The sequence below is a fragment of the Sapajus apella genome, unplaced genomic scaffold, assembly GCF_009761245.1.
Source record: "Sapajus apella isolate SASKATOON/1434 unplaced genomic scaffold, GSC_monkey_1.0 scaffold62, whole genome shotgun sequence".
Taxonomy (NCBI): Eukaryota; Metazoa; Chordata; class Mammalia; order Primates; family Cebidae; genus Sapajus; species Sapajus apella.
This window is the reverse complement of record NW_022437002.1, coordinates 15,610,876-15,631,039: the sequence shown is the minus strand read 5'-3', so window position 1 is coordinate 15,631,039 and position 20,164 is coordinate 15,610,876. Positions and strand designations below refer to the sequence as shown.

Genomic DNA, 20,164 nt, shown 5'->3' with positions numbered 1-20,164 from the left:
CACCAACCTAGAAACCTGACTGGACTTTACCCCTAAAGAGTCCCTGGAGGGCAGGGTCTTCAGGCCAAAAGGCAGACCTCATGCATCAGCCCTGGAGATGAGGCCAATGCCCTGAGCCACGCCTTCTAAAGCCTCCAACTCCTGACGCTATCAGGAAATTGAGGCGCTTCAGGAACACAGAACAGTTGTGTTTATTTTTTTCCCTCTTAGATGCGGGTGGCAGGGAGAACTCCAGGGGCTAGGGATGAGTGTGAGAGGTCAACAGTGGTCTTTAGGGCCATCTGCAATGCCAGGCAAGGACCTCAGGGCCAGAGGCTCCTGGGTGCACCACCTTCACTCTCACAAGGACCCTGGGCTTCAGCCATGCAGACACTTCCCTGCAGCTGAGACATTTTCCATGTGAGGGAGGTCACGGTATGCCTATAGAGGAAGAGCAGGGGAAACAGAGGCAAGGGACAACCTCCTGGGATCCCAAGTGCCAATGGCGCCTTGCATCCTAGACCTGCCCAGACAGCCACCCCCGTGCCAATAGGCAGGAGTGCCTGGCGTCTCACTGCAGCAGCCCCAACCATCCTCCGCCCACTGCTGCAGGCACAGGCCTCCGAAAAGGAGCAGGCCTCACCCTGGACAGTCTATTGACAGAAGCAACAGCAGGGAAGGAAAAACTAGAGCTGGGAAAAATGCACTTAGGGTCTAATCTTAGGCTCCAACAATGCCGGTCTATTACTGTTCCCCGTGCATCCTTAGTACTGACATTTTATAGACAATTTCCAAAACAGGGCCCTGCCATTTCTGGATTATATTTCAGCTGTAACTTTTAAGTCTAATTATTTGCGCTGACAACCCCCTATAATAGGGCGGTGCGGCGCCCAGAGGCATCAGCATTCAGTGGAGTGACAGCCTAATCGCAGGGGGAGGCAGCCCCGCAATCTGCATTCACTCGGGGAAATTTCTCTGATGAAAATAACACAACATTAAGGAGGGGATGAGGGGCAGGATCCACTGTATCAAGATAAAATAACTCTTTAATAAATAACCTTGTGGCTGCCGCAGAGCAGTAATTAAATGCCGGCATACCCAGCACACAGTTTTAAGTAAAGCTGAAAAAATGTAAGATGCAATTATCAGCACCAAACAAATTACGAGCCCGGCAAATCCCCCCAGAATACTTAGCAACTCCTTTCTGCCTTCCCGCTAAATATTTGTGCATGTGCTCATTTTTGGTGGGACCACAGGGTGGGGTGGGGTGGGGGAAGGGTGGGCACGAGGGACCAGGAGGGTGGAGGAAGGGGCATGGAAGGAGCCGCTGTGGGCCAGGGGCTGTCTCTGCTGATGACTGTTTTCAGAAGACCCTGGCAGATCTGCCCGGTCAGCAAAATGGTATAACGAATGCCCTAGAGCTCAGGAGTGCATAGGATGGATGCTCAGGGCTGATATCTGAGTCGAGGCTGCAGCCCTCCTCTCGACTGGCTCCCTCACCCTCACAGAGGAAACTTGAGCCACAGAGGATGTGGCAGAGGGAACCAGGATGGCCTGGGTCTGCTCCCTGGCACTCAGCCTGTCCTACATTTCTGCCCTGAACCCCCAAAGCCCAGTGGACAGGCGAGTCTCCTCTGACCACACAGGCCATGTGATAGATGAATGACCACTAGCCCCTGCTGCCAACCCCAGCATCAGCGGTGGAGGTCTGGCTCCAAGGGTGGGGCTGAAGACCAAGCTCCAAACAGGTCTGCTCTGGAACGGGCTCAAGGACAGTCTCCAGGAAACCCTTCCCAACCAGTGGTCAAGGGCCACCTGTAGGCTCCTACATAGACCTTGCTAAGTTGCAGTTGACCATTTAGTCACTCCAGGTAGAGGCAACCTGAGTCTGAATGCAAAGTACCAAGCTAAGGAATGTCAGTTAGCTGGCTGGTGGGCTAAATAAATTCCACCCTCAGACAGACACGGGAGCTAGCTGGAAGCTTGGGCAGAGGGGCCTGGGGCAGGTAGGAGGATCTTAATTTGGATCTGGCTGGAGAAGGAAAAGACAACCTTATGGGAGACTTCCTCAGTGTGCCAAGATGACGCTACTCACCCTGTGCCATGGACACCAAGCTCCCTGAGGCAGACCAAGGCTGGCTGCCCCACTGAGCCCTGATGGAGGACCTGAGGGCCTCAAGGATAGGGTAGACACTGCAGGACTTTTGACCTGTGCCACAGGATATTGGGAGGACAGCCTACTCTAGCCTCTTCCCTTCGTGTTCCAGTGGTTTCGGCTGAGCCTGGGTCTCTAGGAGGGGAGGACGGTGAAAGGTCCCACAGGTGCACAGAAACCACTACAGCTCTTACACCTCTCTGACCACAGCCCCCCACAACCATCCCTGAGCACCACCTGGATCAGACAGCTGGCCTGGCCTGGGTGCAAAGGTGGGGTGCAGTGTCATGCCATGCAGCATGCCCGACCCACCACCCTTGCTGGAGAGCCAGGCTAAGGGGACATGCACATACATAGTGCACCAGGGACTCAAGCAGCAGGAACATGCAGGTCAGGGGGCTGCCCACCCACCCCTGGTCCTGCCTGCCCGCCGGCCCAAACAAGACACTGGCGGGCAGGCACGGCTGCAGCGAGCCTGAGGGAGTTGACCGAGCCCGCTGGGCCCTACTGACGGGCGCGTCCCATCGACGGGCGAACTGTAGATGGATAAGAAGTGAAAAGGACCAACCTTCTCGCTGATCTGAGAGATGAGAGTTTGGGTTGATGGCAGAGTGCGATGAAGATGAGGAGGGAATAAAAAAAAGACAAGGAGAAACACAGAGAGAGTAAAAACAGGCCAACCTTCATCTGCCCACACAGCATGGAGGCGAGACAAGACTCTTGTGCCCCCTCGCGCACACACATGCACACGGGAGCACACGAACCACATCGCTCACAAAAGACTCAGGACTCATGGAGGACATGGTGGACAGGGCTGAGGCCTGCCAGCAGGTGCCAGGAGGGCTGAGAGTGGGGCCGGGGTGGGTGGAAATGGGGCACAGGCAGGCCCCCATGCCTCACACACACCCCACAGCTCAGACAAACCCTGTGGACTGGGCTCTGGGGTTAAGGCCCACCCAGCCCCCAAACCTGCCAAGGTACACGAGCCACTAGAGCCCGGCCACCTTGGGGAAGGCCCCACCAATACACACACCACCAGCGTGAGGAGCACGTCTGGGCACCTGTGGGGAGAAAGGCACTGTTCCTGTTTTAGACAGGGGTGACCCTGCAGCCAGGTCCCTGGAGAGAAAGGGAAAGCTGGTAGCCCTGGCACAGGTAGGCCAGGCTCTGAGGAGGGCAGGGCTCCACCCTGGCCCCAGCAGCTGTACACCCAGAGAGCTGTGGATGGAAGGAGAGAATGAGTCACTCAGGGAGAGAGTTAGGTGGTGACGGAGAAAGGCGCTGGCCCACCCAGCATGCCTGGGCCTGCCAGACCGTGGGTGGAGCTGCGGGCAACTGTGAACAAAGTCAGATGTAACTGGATGACACATCCCCCCCACAGCGCTATCCGGATGGCCACAGAGGCTACTGACTAGCAAGTGCTTCCTGCGTGCCTGGCACCACATCGGGTTTTATGCGTACTGTCTCATCAAATGTAGCAGCCGCATGGCCTTGGAGAGACACTGGGAGCCCTGAGAGTTTGGGGGACAGAAGGGATATGTGAGGTAGACACTGAAGCTAAATCTGATGAGGAGATGAAACCTTGGAGCCCGTGGACACAGGAGAAGAGCGTCAGATGGGTGAAGACAATGACAACGGGAGGCTACCAGTATTTCCCCCAGGTGACATGTGGCAATGCTGGTTTTGACCGAGGGGTGCTACTGGCATCTAGAGAGCTAGAGATGCTGCTAAACATCCTACAAGGCACAGGATGGCTCCTTGCAACTAAGAATCATCCAGCTCAAAATGCCAACAGTGCTGAGGCGGCTGAGAAGCCCAGGGCCAGGGCCCATGCCAACCTGGCTGAGGCTCAGGAGCCTGCCGTGGGAGGAAACCTCAAAGCTGCTCTGCTGGGAGATGGTCGGGGTGCAGGCCAGCAAGCAGGCTAGCACTGAGGGCTCCTCCATGGCCATCCACCCACAAGTAGAGCTCAGGATGCAGAGCTGGTGGTCAGCCCAGCACAGGCTGTCCCCAGGCGCTGGGGCTGAAGGGCCCCTACTACTGCGGAGGGCAGAAGGCAGGGGCTTTGCCAGGTATGAGACGAGGAGGGGTGGGGGCACCAGAGGCAAGGGACCCAGGGAGCAGGGCCTTTCAGGTGTACAGAAGTCCTGTCCTTATGACAGTAGGGCCTATCCTGGAACTATGGGGCAGGTTGCTCTTGGCAAAGCAGGGTAGGTGTAGATTCTGATAGGGTCTAGATATGAGGCAGGTCCTGGGGAGAGCTTAGAACTGGTCCTGAGACTTCAGGGCCCACAGGAACGTTGTATGTGTCTGTGATAGAGACAAGAGAAGTCAGAGGTTTGGCTGTTCTAGAGTCCCTGGCAAGTGAGCCTGGAACTAAGGGAACCCCTGTGTTTCCTACCAAAAGGCATGTGAGGATGGAGCCAGGAGAGTAGATTCGGGAAGAGCTGGTAGGGGTAGGGGATGGGCCATGGCAGGAGCCAGTCAGGGCCCTGCCTGAGTCTACCACATGTAAACAGGGAGCCCCACAGACAGGGATGCTCCAAGGGGCTGCACATAAGAGCTCCCTGGGCAGTGCCCGAGCTGCCAGCCACAGCAGTGAGCTCAGCTCATCTCCAAACAGACCCACTGCTCTGCCTCCAGGGCTAGGGCCACTGTAACAGTGACTTCAGAGAATGCTGCCTAGCCAAGAGAACAATTCAGGGGTCCATCTACGTCTGGGCCTGCTCCTGCCTCATGTTGCCTCCTGTAGCTCTGCCCTAGGAAATGTGCCCATAGGTCACGCCATTGCAGCTGGCTTGGGTTGACAGTGGCTCTGGCTGGGCCCCTCCTCTTCCTGGTGCAGCCGCATGCAGATAAAGGCTTCCTTGCTGAGGCCTTGAACTGCCACACTCTCGACCTTACAGTCTTGGGAGCAGAGCTCTAGAGAGCACAGCATTTGGGATAGTCAGGATGGGAGGAGGCAGGTCTTTGAGAAGGGTCATTCCAGCTGCTCCTCTGTTGGAGTGGACTCGACAGCCCCCGTGCCTGCCAGACACTCTGCATGGGGCAAGGTGGGGTGAAGGCTATGGCATTTACAACTCCACTCCTCTGGGCCATCTGGGAAGTTTTTGGGCTCCTGTTCCGGAAGACAGCTGAGCTGACCTGGGGCCTGAGCCTTGATGAGCAAGACACCTAACAGTAAGCGAGGGAACCTCCCACCCATGCCCCTGAACCCCATGAAGCATCATTAATAGTCTTTGAGGGAAAATTTGCCCACCATGAATAGCTCCTCTACAGCTCAACTGGTCACCAAATGGGCTGGCACTCTGTGGCTTCTCCAGAACCACCCTCTCCCCTGACAGATAGCAACCCCTTGTTTTGGTTGACAGCCTAATTCTCTCTGCTCTGAGTAAGCAAGTCTGACCACATGGCCTCAGAGTGGGACAGGGAACTGTTGTCACTCATCGAGTATACTGGGTGGCGAGTCAGACAACAGCCCTCAGGAAGCTGTGCTAAGCGTGTGGCGTGATGGAATCATCACTGCAAGGAGCCACGTCCACCTTCCTTTACACATCCCCTGGGTGGAGACAGTTTAACTTTCAATGACATCCACCTGTGCAGGAGAGCTAAGTGAGGGAACAGTATGAGGGTAGAAGGGCTCCCAGGACCCCTCCTGGGCATGTGTATGCTAGATCCAGTGTGTTCTCAGGAAAGGGCAAGGTGGCCAACTTTAGTCACCCTTAGGCTGTGAGCATAGCAGACACTGGAAAAACCCAAACAGTCCCAGGCCCCTCTCTGCTCGGTACTTGGACTTCCGGAAAGCAAACTGTCCACTCGCTCCCAGCAAGGAATACCTAGAACACAGCAGGTGCTCACCCGAGGCAACATAACCATGGCGGCTCACAGCTGAACAAAAGAGGTCCTCCAGGAAGGCCCCAGGCAGACCTGGCCAGAGGATAGGCTCCCTTGGCCCGGTCCATTCCTGAGGCCTGACTTCCCTAAAGCCCAGAGCCAGGGTGGTTCTGGAGCCCACCGTGCTGTGGCAGGCAGGAGGACATACTAAAGGAAAGCCAGGCCAGGTGTGCATGCATTTACACACAGGTAAGTGTGCCTGTGTGTGCACACACACGCATATACACCAAGAAGTCTGCTTAGAAGGCTCCAAATTCCCATGAGGCTCTGGGCCCACGCGGCGGGACCTACAAGAGATACAAATGCTCCCAAGAGTGGCTGCTTCCCCATGGGCCTGCAGGGAAGGAAGGCAAAGTAGTGGCAGACACCAGGAGCTTGCCCAGTGGGAGCTGCTGCTGCTATCGCCGCTGCAGAAAGCAGGAGGGAGGAAAAACTGGACCTACGGCAGTCCCTTGCGTGTCTGCACCAAGGGCTCTGGGCAGCAAGCCCGGCAGGTGCAACACAGCTCCGCGGTGACAGGGGCCAGGTACTGCCTGAGTCCTTACCTCGCACATACAGGTTCGCAGGGGCCGAGTAACGTGTGCCTGCCGAGTTGGTCGCCACACACTCGTACTTGCCTTGGTCGGATTCCTCACTGCTCTCTATCTGCAAGGCACCTGCAGGGACATGAAGCAAGAGCTCAGGCATGGCCCATGTTGAGTGTGGCCTGGAACACGGGGAGGGGTCTTGACAGCACCTATGGCTGATGTTGACCAGATGTCAAAGCTCTTCCAAGCCACACCCTGGCAGCCGTGCTGCTTCCAGAAAGCTCTTGCTGATAAGCCCAGTGGCCTCCTGGCTAGAACCAAGGGTTGTGCTTTGGAGCACAATCCCATGTTCCCCACAAAGTCCAGCAAGACCTGTCTTTGCTCTGCCAGGGACCGTACCCCAACCCCCTGCTCCACTCAGTTTCCACCACACTCCTGCCAGTCAGTACTGGAGCCTGTTTCCCAATCAACGTCCCCATTAGTGTTCCCGGCCCTACAGCCCCGCTAGGCCCGTCAGAGCCAGGTGTGTGAGCAGACTGCAGAACGGCAGGCCTGGGATTCACAAGCATGTCATGCCCTCATCAGGCTGGAGCTTGAGAATGTGCCGCCCACCAGAAAGGAATGGGCTTGCCCTAGGGGTCTGGTGCCCAGCAGCCTCTGCTCCCAGCACCATCTTCCCCTCCCACTCCACCCACTCCCCGCCAGCCCCACCCATTCCGGCTCCTCTCCTCAGCCTGCTCCTGCAAAAGTGCTTCGACCCACCACAGCTCCTGCATAATTCAGGAGGCTAATGGAGGCTGGGGCTCCCACTCGGGCCAGTGCCCTGAGGGGCTGCTCTGGCCGCAGACGGACAGACAGGAGCCAGGATTGTGGTGGGTAGCAAAAGGACCCTCACAGAGGGTGGAGGAATCTTGGGCTTGAGGCCAGTTCTGACAGGTCCAGGTGGGGGAGGCCAAGGCAGAGTGGCAGGGATGGGGAGGACCCACTCAACTTGGCCATCCCCCGGCCCCATCAATAAACACTTGAAAAAACTGCTTGCGAAAGCACACTGGGCAAGCTGTCTGTGACAGAAATACCCTCGAGCACAGGCAGCACACCCCTCCCTGGAACAATCCAACAGACAATTACACCCACACAGGACAGTCCAACAGTTAAGAACCCCCACAGGACACAGTCTGACAAAACCACCTCCTGCACAGAACAGCCAGCCTGACCTGACAGCCCCTACCTTCCCAGGGCCCAGGCTGATGGACCATCACACCCACACAGGACATGGACAGAACCTGCCGGACTCCCCGCCTGGACTGGACAGGAGCCAGAGGAAGAGTTCCAAGTCATGCTCTCATGGCTGGGGCCCACCCAGGGCCTGACCTATAGTCCCTTCACTGCCTGACGTCCCTCTTCCACCATCTAACCCAGGGCAGCAGGAGGGGCTGGGAGCTAGAGGTGAAGGAAGATGAGAGGCCACCAATGCAGGACCAGCCTGCCTCTGCGGTGCTGGCCTCAGCCCTTCCCCTGAGGTGCCAGGGAACATCAGGGCCCAGTGCACATGCCAAATACCCAGCTCCTCCAAGAGGAGGTAGCCCTGACGGGTACCCAACAGGTCATGCTTATGGGATGGATGGACACTGTTACAGAAAATGTTCATTTAAGCAGATGGGGTTCAGGCCCCTGACTGGGAGAAGCTGCCCTAAGGTCAGCTCAGTGAGGCAGGGGGGTGTGGGTGGGGTGGGGGAGATTTGGTGGCTAGTGCCATAGACTTGGAGCAGAAAGTGGTGCCTGGCTGAAATTTTTGACCTAGAAAACAGGAGGTTCCTCTGCAACAAGAGCCTAAGAGTGGTCGGGAGACCTAACAAAGACCGGGTGCCTATTTGCATACAGAATCCCCCAAATCTGGAACCAACACCAGGACCAGCAGCCGGGACAGGAAAGAGTCAGCACAGGCTGAGTGGATGGGCAGGGGGATTGGAGGGCTGCCAGGTGAAGCGAGAGCCAGCCTCAGGGTGATGGGCAAGATACCACCCAGGGAGGGAGCTGCTCTTTCCTGAGACCATCCTGGTCCTGAGCACTGAAGGTCTAGATGTGCCCACAGAATAACACTGAAAGAACTGGGGAGAAAATGATGTGAATAGACAAGCCACCGTTTTTACAGGTGTCTGCTCTGCGCCAGACACTACACACATCCTCCTTCCCTCTAATTCTCATGACCCTGTGCGGCAGGTGGCCGTGCCCCAACTTAAAGAGGAAACACACTTCTGAGAGATGAACTGAGTTTCTGAAGATCACAAAGGTGGTAAGTCAAACTTGAACCCGGATCTTCCTGAGTCCAAAATCTCTGCTTTTAACTTGCGGGCTGCAGGGCCCTGCTTCATGGAGGCAGCCCAGCGGGGAGTCTGAGCGGAGAGGTCAGGTGATGGAGTTACACATGAGCCTGTTTACCTCCCTGTTGTCATCCCAGCGCCTACACAGAAGTCTTAAGTGAATGTTCCCCCTAATCCTTGCCTGCTGAAGGGATGGTCCTCATTCTACTACATTACAGAGCCAGGATACTAAAGGGAAAGTCAAGTAGTAATTAAGGTCCCCTCAAAAGAGGAGACTCAAGAGAAAAGGCAGGGCTTAGTCTTGCCTAACCTCAAGGGAAGCTTTTCTGTCTACGGAAGCCTGGGGACAGGCTAAGCTTCACGGTGGGAGCTGATGGGGTCCCTTCTGTGGGGATGGCCTGGAAGGCCTGAGCAGCAGGGCTTGCCGTCCAGGGCGGGGCTCGGCGAGTATCTCCACAATTCAGACTTGGCGATGGATGAGTCCACAAGAGGGAATGACTGAGAGTGGATGTGTGTGGTGGCCGGTGGTGTTGGGGGGCTGGAGCTGGAGATGAGGAGGCTGAAGAGGTTGGGATGGGGATGGGGAGGTGACAGACTGGACGGGATGGAGTGGAGGTGACGGCAGTGGCAAGGCGTGGTGTGGCGAGAGGCACGGACAGCATTCTTACCTCTGATTGGTGAACCACCTGGCGAGGTAATTTGAATGCAAATAAGATCAGAGAGAAGCATTAGTACAAAAGGAAGGAAAGCCACACAAAGCCAAATCAGGTAAAATAAAACATAAGAAAGGGCCTTAAATACATGGAGAAATTGAGGCCTGAGTTAGGCCGACGCGGATGATGTGTGAGCAAGCACCAGGCAGAGCCAGGCTGAGTGTGGGTGAAGCTGTGTCTCAGGTCACTGGCTCTGCTCTGAGGACAAGGAGGGGGTGCAGTGGTGCTGGGGCTGATGGGAATCAGGGAGGTGAGTCAGGACTCCTTCGGACCCCACTGGCTGGGGCCAATGGAGGGGGAAGGTAAAGAAAAGAGGTAGCAACCCCACCCCACAGGGCCACCCAGATCCCATCAGTGGTAAGATTCCAAAACAAAGCACTTACCAAAACAGAGCCTGGTGTTAAGGCAGAAGGACAGAGGCTGAAGGGAGGGCTTGCCCATGGGCTACTAGCACACTGGGCCTTCCACAACACGCAGCCAAGCCCAGCAGAACGGGCAGTAGGGCAGCAAAGTCACAGCCCAGGGGCGGACTCCCTAGAACGCCCACTCAATCCTGCTAAAAACTGGGGGACTACTGAGCTTCCCTCCTTTGGCCTGGCTGGCAAGAGGCAGAGACCAGTGCCCACCCTTTGCCTGTTCAGCACCTTATAACCCTGAGGGTTGGTAACCCAGAAGGCCAGGTGCTCACCTTCCACATCCAGGCCTATTACGGGGTCTGGGCAGGTTTCGTCCCCAACAGGTACCTTCTCCGAGGCTCAAGCCCCACTGTGCAACCAATGCCTCCCCAAGAGGAGTAAGCAGCCCATAGGCGGGCCCAGGTCCAGCTCTATCTACCCTGCCCCGCTGCCCTCTTCCTGCCCACATCCAGGGATTGGGAAGTGTGCAGAAAAACTAACACCAATCCCTGTCTCGTGGGACTTGATAACAGCACCTAGAGGAATTCTTCATCTTTAAGTTCAAATGAGAAAACAGGCTGAGAGACATTCAGGGAATTGCCCAAAGCCCAAGGTCATACCAGCCTGTAAGTGAAGTGGAAGGACCTGACCAGGTCCATCTAACTTATAGCCTGCCCACAGGATGAGGCTGTCAGTCCTGCAGATGCAGAGGCAGGGGACAGGGCATAGGCTGGGACCTGGGAAAGAGGGTTACTTGAGAAGAATCTGCACAGTGATTCTCCAAGTGTGATCGCGGGACCTCCTGAGACCTTTCCAGGAGGTCCACAAGGTCAAAACTATTTTTATAATATTCAGAAATTATTTGCTTTACGCACTCTCTTTCTCTCATGAGTTTTTCAGAGGCTACATGACACATGCGATCACAATTGGCCAAATGCAGAAGTAGCTAGGAAAATCCAGCTGCCTTCTATAAAGCCCCAAATTGAAGAGATTTGTGATAAGGGTAAAACAATGTCCTTGGTAAATTTTTTTGTTTTAGAAAATATAATTATTTTTCATTAAAAAATGTTATTTATGCTTATAATGGGTTTTTAAATTATTTTAAAATGGATTAATAAATATTTTAAAATAATTCCAGTCTTAATATCTAATAAGGTAAATATCAACAAAAATAACCCACACAAACAAAAGCTCTTTGAGATTCTCTGATATTTACAAATAGAGGCCCTGAGACCAAAAAGTTGACAATGCTGATCTCCCATCATCCAGGCCAGGGCTCGGTGGTGGGTGGGGGCAGTGGACATGGTCCAGGACTGGCACCCCTCACTCCTGACCTCAGCTCTTCCAAAGCCTAACCTGTTCTGAAAGAACCTAACAGTAATTTCCCCATCAAACAGAGAATCTACCTTTTAGATTTCACAAGATGGGTGTGGGGGACTGACAGGGCCCAGAAGTCAGCATCCCTGGGGTGTGCTCATGCCCAAGAGGTGCCTGGGTACTCTGGGCCAAAGGGAAACTGTGAGCATGCACTGGCAGTGCACCCTCCTGGCAGGCCCAGCAGACGGTGGAGCAGGGTGGGGTAGGGACAGGCTCTACCAGCCAGAGCTGGGGCCAGTCAAGCAGGGTGATGGGCTGCAAGCCCCCTGCATCCTACCCACAGGCCTCCTCTGGCAGTCAGATGCTGCATCTCTTTTAAGACCCTCAGGTTTCGCCTCAGGGTGCTGGGGGTGGGGAAGAGGCTGCTCTCTGGATGAGCACATGGACTCAGTGAGTTAGGCTGTCCTCTACAAGGGCAGCTCACATGCTCAGGCCACAGCAGGAGTGCGGGAATCTCCTCAGGCCCTGTCCTGCCTGGCCACAGCCTGAGGCCAACAACTCCTCTCAGGACCCAGCAGGACCTCTGAGTCCCTGCTCACTAATCCATTTCCACTCTCCAAGCTTGTTCCTGTTCCTCCTGGGCCTAACCCAACCTGAAGTTCAAATTCTCTAGGAGGCGGTCTTGGCAGCAGGTCATGTCACTACAGAGAAGAAAAGGCTTGCCAAGCAGAGCTCACATCTGGGCAGTGCATGCTGCCAGGTACCTCCTGTCCAGCTCCTGCTTTGGGGTGGGGGGGCATGCCTGGTTAGATGTGCTGTGGCTCGGGTCACAGATGGTGGAGGACTTCTGGGTACTGGTCAGTAGGGGCCTGGGGTCTGCAGAAACTGGGAATGTGCACCTTTGAAGCCCAGCAGGGTTAGTTGCTCCTCAGGCCCCCAGGTTTGCTATGTGTGATACTAGGTCCTGGGGTGATCTCCCAGGGGAGCTCCTAGGCCGAGTCTCGCTGTGTGACCCCAAGTGACTCCCTTAACTCAGCTGTGAAGGAGGCATGGTAATCACAGCCTGTCCTACTTCACAGGGTTGCAAGAGAATCAGCTGCAACAAAAAGGGGGAAAGCTCTATTGTAAACTGTCGGTGATGCGTAAACCCGTGAAGGTCCCTGGAAACAGCCGAGCGCTCAGGGGCCTGAGTCCACTCCATGAAGGGCCATGTGCATGGAATAGCCTCAGTACCCTTCTAAATGATAATGGGATAAAGACAGCAGCAACTCAGGCCAAGGGTCCCAGGCCAGGTCAGGCAGGGAGGGGAGAGAGCCCAGTTGTTACTACAGAGGTGGGATGGTTGAGACCTCTTAGGTGCCATCTGGCTCCATCCCAGGAGCCGGACCCTGGGCCCACGACCCTTAGGTCACAATTTCCAGGTGACAGGAAAAGTCAAATAAGGAAGTCTTCCTTGGACCTGGAAAGCAGGAGCACTAGAGCCGATACTACTCTACAGGGACAAGGGCCAAAGGTGAAGTTCATAAATTCACTCAAGAGCTCAGAAGATCTGTCCTACAGCTGACCTCACCAAGTGGGGTCAGACCCAGGCCCTCCCTGCAAGGCCCAGCTGAACAAAACCGGACCCAGATGGTGACAATGTAAAGCAAGGTGAGGCCTGAGGAAGCAGCCAGAGGCTGGGCAGGGTGGAGGCTTTCAAGTGGAGCAGCCAGAAGGTGAGCAGAGGGCCCGAGGTGGTCAAGGACCAAGGACAGGCCAGCATGGCTTGGTGTTAGGAGGGTGGGGGGCACAGAAAATAGAAAGAGCTCCATGAAGCCCTAACCAGAGGCCAGGCCGCCAACTCAAGCTTTGACTGCCATTGTCTCACTCACTGCTTACTGTAGCTCCTTTTCAAACATGAGAAAACTGACACATGAAAAAGTTAAGCCACCAAGGCCAGAGAGCCGGTAAGGGGTGTAGCCAGGACCTGATGAGACGCGGGGGTGTGTACTTGACCAGGCAGGCAAGGAAACACCACTGAGGTGGTCAGAGCACGGGCAGGATGTGAGCAGCAAACCTGGCCTGCAGGGCGGTGGCTTCTCGGCAGGGTCTGGAGACAGGGAAAATAGCGTCTGGTGCCTGGGATCGGACTGACACAGCAGGAGGTGACAGGGGACCAATTTGAGAGCCACGAGGGTGATAAATTTGAGAGCTCTCAAATCAAACCAACTTGAGAGCCAAGTTCCTTAGGTTGGGGGCTGCCACTTACAGAAAGAGAGTATGGCTGGCTGTCTGGGAAGGTCATCACTCATCACTTCGTCATCACTGGTCAGGGTGACAACCAGAAGGCAGATTGATTTTTGGATCCAGAGCTCAGGCAAGAGGTTTGGGCTGGAAAGACTGAAGCTAGAGCTGCAGGTGAGGAGATGGCAGCTGGAACTTTAGGAGGGTTGAGCTCATCCAGGGCAAGGCTGTGTCCATGGGGCAAGGGCAGGGCTCCCAGGCTCCTTGGTTGAAGGAAGGGAAGATGCTGCTATAGGGAAGGGGCTCTAGGAAGAGGGAAGTCGCAAGAGACAGGGCCCTGGAAGGCTAGGGAAAAATGGGAGAGTGGTTGGGAAGGAGGGAGGAATGTTAGCTGCTGCCGAGAGGATGAGGAGGATGGGGCCTTAGTGGCATCCAGTGGACTGACAGTCAAGAAAGGGGTGGCCCAGGGCCAGGCACCCCAAGCCCTGCATAAATACTACTTGAACCAACGTGTGAGTGAGTCTTCCCAGAGCTGCTGCCAGACAACTCCATGTGTTTCCGGGGAGGGGCCCAGGACTGCAGGGAGGAGCGTCTGGCCGCCTGGGAGCCTGCCTGGGGGAACCGTGAGGAAACGCAGAGGAGCCGAACCGTGCCGGCTGATGTGCAGCGCTGGGCAGCGGCCACAAACACAGCCGGCCGTTTGCCGCCTTGATTATGGCTGTTTTAATTAACTGCACTACAGCTGCCTCCATCTTGTTGAGTTTTAATTAAATTAAATGAGCTAACACTTCGTAGGCTGTCTCAGGCGGCCGTAGCTGGGGCCAGAATCATGCCCTGTTGGGCAGCTTGTCTCTCCCTCCTCCTGCTGGGCACCAAGGGGCTGTGTGCCTGATGGGAATTGATGGGGAGGGGCTGGCATCTCAGGGAGTGGCAGAGCACCTCTGAAGCCTGCAGGGCTCTGAAAGGGGCAGGAGTCATGTCCTGCTTTTCAGTGTTGACATCACAGCTGACAGGCAGCAGGAGCTCTGGCCGGCGCTGGCCATCCTGCCGGAGGCCCACCATCCCATAGCTAGCAGGAGGGCTTCTGAAGCAAAGACTATGGTCCAGGCTGTGCTGGCAGCAGAGGCAGAATGCAGCCAAGCTGATTCTGAACCTCTTTTCCCGCCTGCTCTGTTCCCACAAAAAACTGAATCAATTATCCTGGCGGGAGCCTTACAGGCAGATCGATCAGTGGGGCGACACCTCCCTCCCACACAATGGCATCCTTGCTTCCAGGACTCCGAGCTGGCTCAACGGAGACATCCAGAGGAGACAGGTGGCTCTGGTTGTTGAGGGACAACAGCAAGTCCCCCTGGCTCCAGGCACCTGAGATCCAGCCTTTTGAAGCCTAAAGAATCAGGCACCTTTGGCCTCTTCTCCCATCTAAGCCCTGCTGTCTGAGGAAGCAAGCATCATCATCCAGGCCCTGTCTCAGGCCAGGCCACAGGGAAAGCGAAAGATGGACATCCACAGAGCACCCTAGAAGAGTCTGCTACATTGGCACATTACATGTGCTGAGAGGGGCAAACTGGCCCAAAGTCTGGAGTCTGACAATCCCAAGAAGGTAAAGAGGCACAGCCAACCACGAGCTCTCTTCCCTGGGCCAGGCACACCTGCAGTAAGACCCAGCCCACCCCACCAGGTGCCCTCCGGTCAGCCTTGGAGGGTCACAGGTCCAAGAGGGTAGGCTATGCTGGGATTTAGCAAGACGCCTGTCCTGAGGTCTGCATGGCCCCTTGACCCCTGCCCTCTGCTCACCTGAACGCAGCTGCTTGATGCGGCCGTTGCTCGTGGCAGGGTCTACAGGAAGGAAGTCCTTGAACCAAGTAATCTCAGGGTCTGGATTTCCACCTGCAGCACATAGCATGGTGGCTGTGCGTGCCTTCTCCACCACCTTCAGCTGTGGCCCCATGTCGATGGAAGGGAACCCAGGGGGCAGCTGTTCCTCTGCAGACAAAGAGCAGTGTGTGTATTAGGGCTGGCTCTGCCTGCCCCTGAGAACCCTTCTGGGGATAACTTCCCCAGCTCCAGGTTTGCCAGGGCCCTCAAGACTCCCCTCCCCCAGCCCAGACTTCTAAGCATGAAGCCTACCCCAATGTGAGGAACCAGGGTCCTGAGCCTCTTTGGCAGGGCAAAGGCTGCAGTGGGGCCCATCCCTGCCATGTCAGGGAGTTTCTAGGTCTGAGAAGCAATGCCTCAGACTGAAGGCGTCAGCACTTAATCTCTCCAGGCTCTGAGAAGAACGAGAATCAATGCTCTGCTGGTCACAGCAGAAAGCCCTGTATGGATTCTGGGCTGCAGTGGGTGGGAGGGCTAGTGGGGAGCTCACGTAGCATCCAACAGCCACAGCTCAGCCTGAGGGCCCCTGTGCTGTCCAGTCCCTTCTCCCCTGTCCGCACACACAGTGTTTCCTCCATGACCATGGCACCGCCTGGTCTCTAGCCCTGACTCTGGGCATCCCCAGCCCTACCAATGGTCCCCTTCTAACTCTGATCCTGACCTTGACCTATTTTCTACTGCAACCTTGACCTTGACCTTTCTCCCTCACTCAGTACTGACCCTGGGAGTCATGGTCAGGGCTGGGGACCACATCTGAGCATGCAGAGGCAAAGGAGATTAAAAAGCTCTAAAGACACCAAAAGTTGGTAGGGGGAGGCAAAACCCCTTCCTGGCTGCCGTCTCCCAGCTTGCCAGGGGCTGGCGGCTCATAAAGGAGTCACTGCCATGGAGTCGCAGGAACAGATGTCAGCAGCAAACCCATTCCCACTGCACATGGGCTCCCATATCTGCCCTGAGGGACTGTGGGGCAAGGTTGTCCACTCCCCACCCCTTGGAAGCATGAAAATCTAGGGCAGGCTCGGGACTGGTGTAGACCAAATGGGACTCCCACCTTCACCATGAACTAGATTTAGCGCCTGGCATGTTACTTATTCTGTGTTTCTGCTTCTATCTGTACACGGGGTTCAAGGGCCCACCTCGCAAGGCAATTGTGAGGATTATATCTGATCACGCATGCAAAGTGTTGTGGAGCATCTGATGCGGAATTCACATCCAGTGAATATTAGCTGGTGTAACTAGTAAGGGGCAGACAGATGCTGAGACTAGAGCTAGGAGCTCCCTTTTCCATCTTAGGCTGGTGACAGGCCCTTCCCAATAGGACCAAACCACCAAGCCTTTTCAAGGCCTCAGCAGAGCCTCTCTCCCACTGTGGACACCAGGTACAACGAATGTGGGGCAAGGGGAAAATGTGTCCTTTGTCTCCTCGGTAGGGAGAGCTGGGCTTATGGTGGGGGAGACCAGTAACATTCTGTACCTACCTTCCACAAGCCCAGCACAATTTGGGTGTGTAGGAACATGTGCCAAGGGAAGTCAGGCTTCTATGCCAGAAAAAAAGGCACGTGGCATCCTCGGATGTGAATAATTTAAAGGCTGGCAGAAACTAGCCCTCCCTGGAGCCTCTTGGAGACCTGGGGAGAGCGACTGGTAGGCAGGTGAAGAGGGAGTTGGAGGAACCCCAATAGGTGGGAGCAAGTTACCTACCTGCTGCCAGATCCCAGGGGGTGCTCCCCAAGGCTCCAGCTGCCAGGGGCATCCCAAAGGGACTGTGGCCCATCAGGAGCAGGGGTCTCAGGCTAGCGAGCAGTAGGACTCCCAGCACGGCTTTGCCACCCCAGCCTTTCCTGGGAGCTGGCTGTGTGTTTCTCCACCTACAGCCCTAGAAATTCTGGATATAAACCCAGTGTCTCCTTGGCTATAAATATGATCCCATAGTGCCCTTTCAGCTTTGATTTTTAAAAGTAAAATGTTAAACAGTAGCAAGAGAAGGGAAGGAGCTCGGAAATGAAGAGGACTGGGATGCACCAGGCAGTGGAGCAGCCTCCTTTGGCCCAGCTGCTGCTTGCTTCCATGAGGTGCAGGTCTCATCTCCCCAAGAGCTGGGGACACTCAGGGCTGCCAGGGCCATCCTGACCTCCAGGGCACCAGTCTAGTTCTTCTAAGACCTCATTCCTACCTGCTCAGCTCGTGGGGAGGATATGGCCATGGCCTGCTAGAGTCAGGCTCCAGGAGTCAAGTGGCCTCCATCTCTACCCGCAGATAGGGAAGGGAAGGGAAGTACAAATGTGTGCAGCCGCGTGTCTCGGAATCTACTCTGAATTCCTTACACGGGGAAGGTCTTTGGGATTTACGCCAAATTAGGGACAATTAATTTTCTTCCCTCAATTATCACACCCTCAGTGGCTCTGTCCTTGGCTCAGATCATCCCTCAGGCACCGCCGCCAGAGCCTAAAACCAGCATGTGTGAAGAGCCGTCCATAAAACAGCGGGACCCAAAAGCCAGTCCCCTGTGCCAACTAGACTTCTAGGCAGCACTCGGAAGGCTGCCACTCTGCCACCCAGGGAGGAAAGTGGGTCTCACAGGACGGCTCCAGCCTCTCAGGAGCAACCCACTGCTGCCTCTTCCTTCTCTCCTGCCCAGGCGCCTTGGAACATTCAAACACAGCCAAGTACAGCAGCCCTTTCCTGATACCCACCACGTGCCTGGCCCGGTGGAGCACTGGGCATCCTGGTGTCTGACCTATCAGCCAGACTGGCACACTGACCAGCTTCCCCAACAGGCACCTGCAGGGGCTGGGTCCACCGAGGCCTGAACACTCAGGCTGAGGACCTGGGCAACTCCTCAGCTGATGTCACATGATCACTCCAAACCCATCAACAACTGGGAAAACTGAGACCCAGGTATGAGGGAGAATAAGATTTAGGGAGCATTTACTAAGTTCCAAGTACTACGTTAAAATGCTTTACATCTTTACCAAGCCTTATGAGGTACATAAGCAACCACGGCCTTAGAGAAATCTAGACATCTAGACACCTGCCCAAGGTCAAATAGCTATATCAGAGGTGGAGCTGGGAGGAGACCAGATGGCAGGCCCCCAGCCTCAGCGTTCTAGGCGTGGACACCCCCCTCCCCGCAGAGCGAGGGCCGGCAGCCCTCCCCCACACCACGCCCTTAGCCGGCGGGGCTCAGGCTTCACTGCAGAGCCCCGCACTTGCACCACGGCGTTTGCGTTTACCGCAAAGCGAAACCCCGGGTCCCCCACATGTGGACAATCGCAGTCACGCACCCACGTTCCAACCCCGGGATGCACCAGTCATGCCGATTCCCCTCAAATCACATCCTCTTGGCGCCGAAGGGGAGGAAAGGCCCCTCCCCGCTCCAGGCCAGCCGGTAGCCATGGCGACGGCGGAGCGGCGGGAGCCGCGGCAGAGCTGCGTGTGCCCGAGTACGTGCAGGCAGGCGCGCGCGTCCGCTGTCCGCCCGGGCGCTGCCCTTCCAGCCCCCGCCTGGGTGGAGCCTCCGCACCCCTACCCAGGCAAGGGCTCCCAAATTCCAGGGAATCCTCCTACTAGGCTTTCCCGCTTCCCCGACAACGGCCCTCCCCTCCACCCCCAACTGGGTGCCCCCCCTCCCCGCCCCGCACCACGCAGGGAGGGGCCATCTGCCTCCGCAACCTCAGCGCTGGGGGCATCCGCACTATGCGTCTCAGGGCCATCACCTGATCCCCTGGACGAAAAGAGAAGCCCACGGGGCCTTCAGAGGTACCTAGGGGCCCGAATATCCACACCGTTTGCGGATTCTACCTGCATGCACGGCAGCGTGCACACACATTCCCTGGGGTCTCTCCGTGTGCGAGGTAGGGAGTGTGCACATGTGCGCAAATGCCTCCTGCACCTAACTGGCCTTTAGCCACTGCAGCAAGGAGACCTGTCCCCTTCAGTGAACAGGTTCAGTTGCCCCATGGGCAGAAGATGATGACAAGGGCGGGGCGGGGGGGACAGGGCAGGGGGGGAGGGTGGCGGGAATTTAAGGTTCAGAGGCAGGTGGGAGCTGGGTTAACCTTCCACAGCAGTGTTAGAGCTGATCAGTTAGACTCCACAGCTCACTTGCCATCTTGGTGGCTTCCTGGAGGAGGGGGATTCAAGAACAGGAAACACGTGAGCATGGGAGGCAGAAAGCTTTCCAGGGAGGGGAGTGGAAACTGCCTTTGTAAACGCTGTGGGGAGAGTGGTGGGACAACAGTAGCAAGGCGAGTCTGATGAGAGCTAGGGCATGTGTTGGGGTCCTGACAGATGAGCCTAGGATGGGGGTGGAGGCTGCTGAGGCCCCCTACAAAGTACACATAGGTCTCTTTGTCCAGCTCAGCCTTGGACGCCTGAAGGGGAGTCTCTGGGCCAGAGGGAGGGGGCTGAACCAGGGAAGCTGACAGATGGAGACGCCTTGCAGGGTCCCGGGGCAGGCAGCACCGTCTGTCAGTATGACCTTCTCACCCGTGTTTACCCAGCTTCGTGCCGTCTCCGTGCAAACGCAGGCACGCACCCGCACACACAGACACAGGCTCCCTAGGGTGGCACCGTCTGTGAGCCTGACTGCCTCCCCTAAGCGTGAGTGCTAGGCCTGGCCTCACCTTGTATCTCAACACACAGACACCTAGAAACATGCACAGCCAGGAACCCACAGAAATAAACATGGAGAGAGAGACAGGTGTAAAAACAGAAACCTACATGTGCATATGGAGGGGCACCTGCAGTGACAAGCACCTGT

General features: G+C 56.1%; 1 protein-coding gene across 19 annotated transcripts in view; it reads right to left on the bottom strand.

Annotated features, from left to right (window-relative positions):
- Positions 1–20,164, bottom strand: part of PTPRF (protein tyrosine phosphatase receptor type F) — a 91,674-nt gene that overhangs the window by 37,699 nt on the left and 33,811 nt on the right. For 9 of the 19 annotated variants that reach the window (XM_032247241.1, XM_032247247.1, XM_032247245.1 and 6 more), the window contains 4 exons: positions 15,322–15,510; positions 9,545–9,562; positions 6,574–6,684; positions 2,703–2,714 (listed from right to left, as the gene is read on the bottom strand). In XM_032247241.1, coding sequence (XP_032103132.1) covers positions 2,703–2,714; positions 6,574–6,684; positions 9,545–9,562; positions 15,322–15,510 — 330 coding nt within the window. The remainder of the gene's footprint in view (positions 1–2,702; positions 2,715–6,573; positions 6,685–9,544; positions 9,563–15,321; positions 15,511–20,164) is intronic. The other 10 variants (XM_032247246.1, XM_032247253.1, XM_032247249.1 and 7 more) reach the window with 3 other exon arrangements.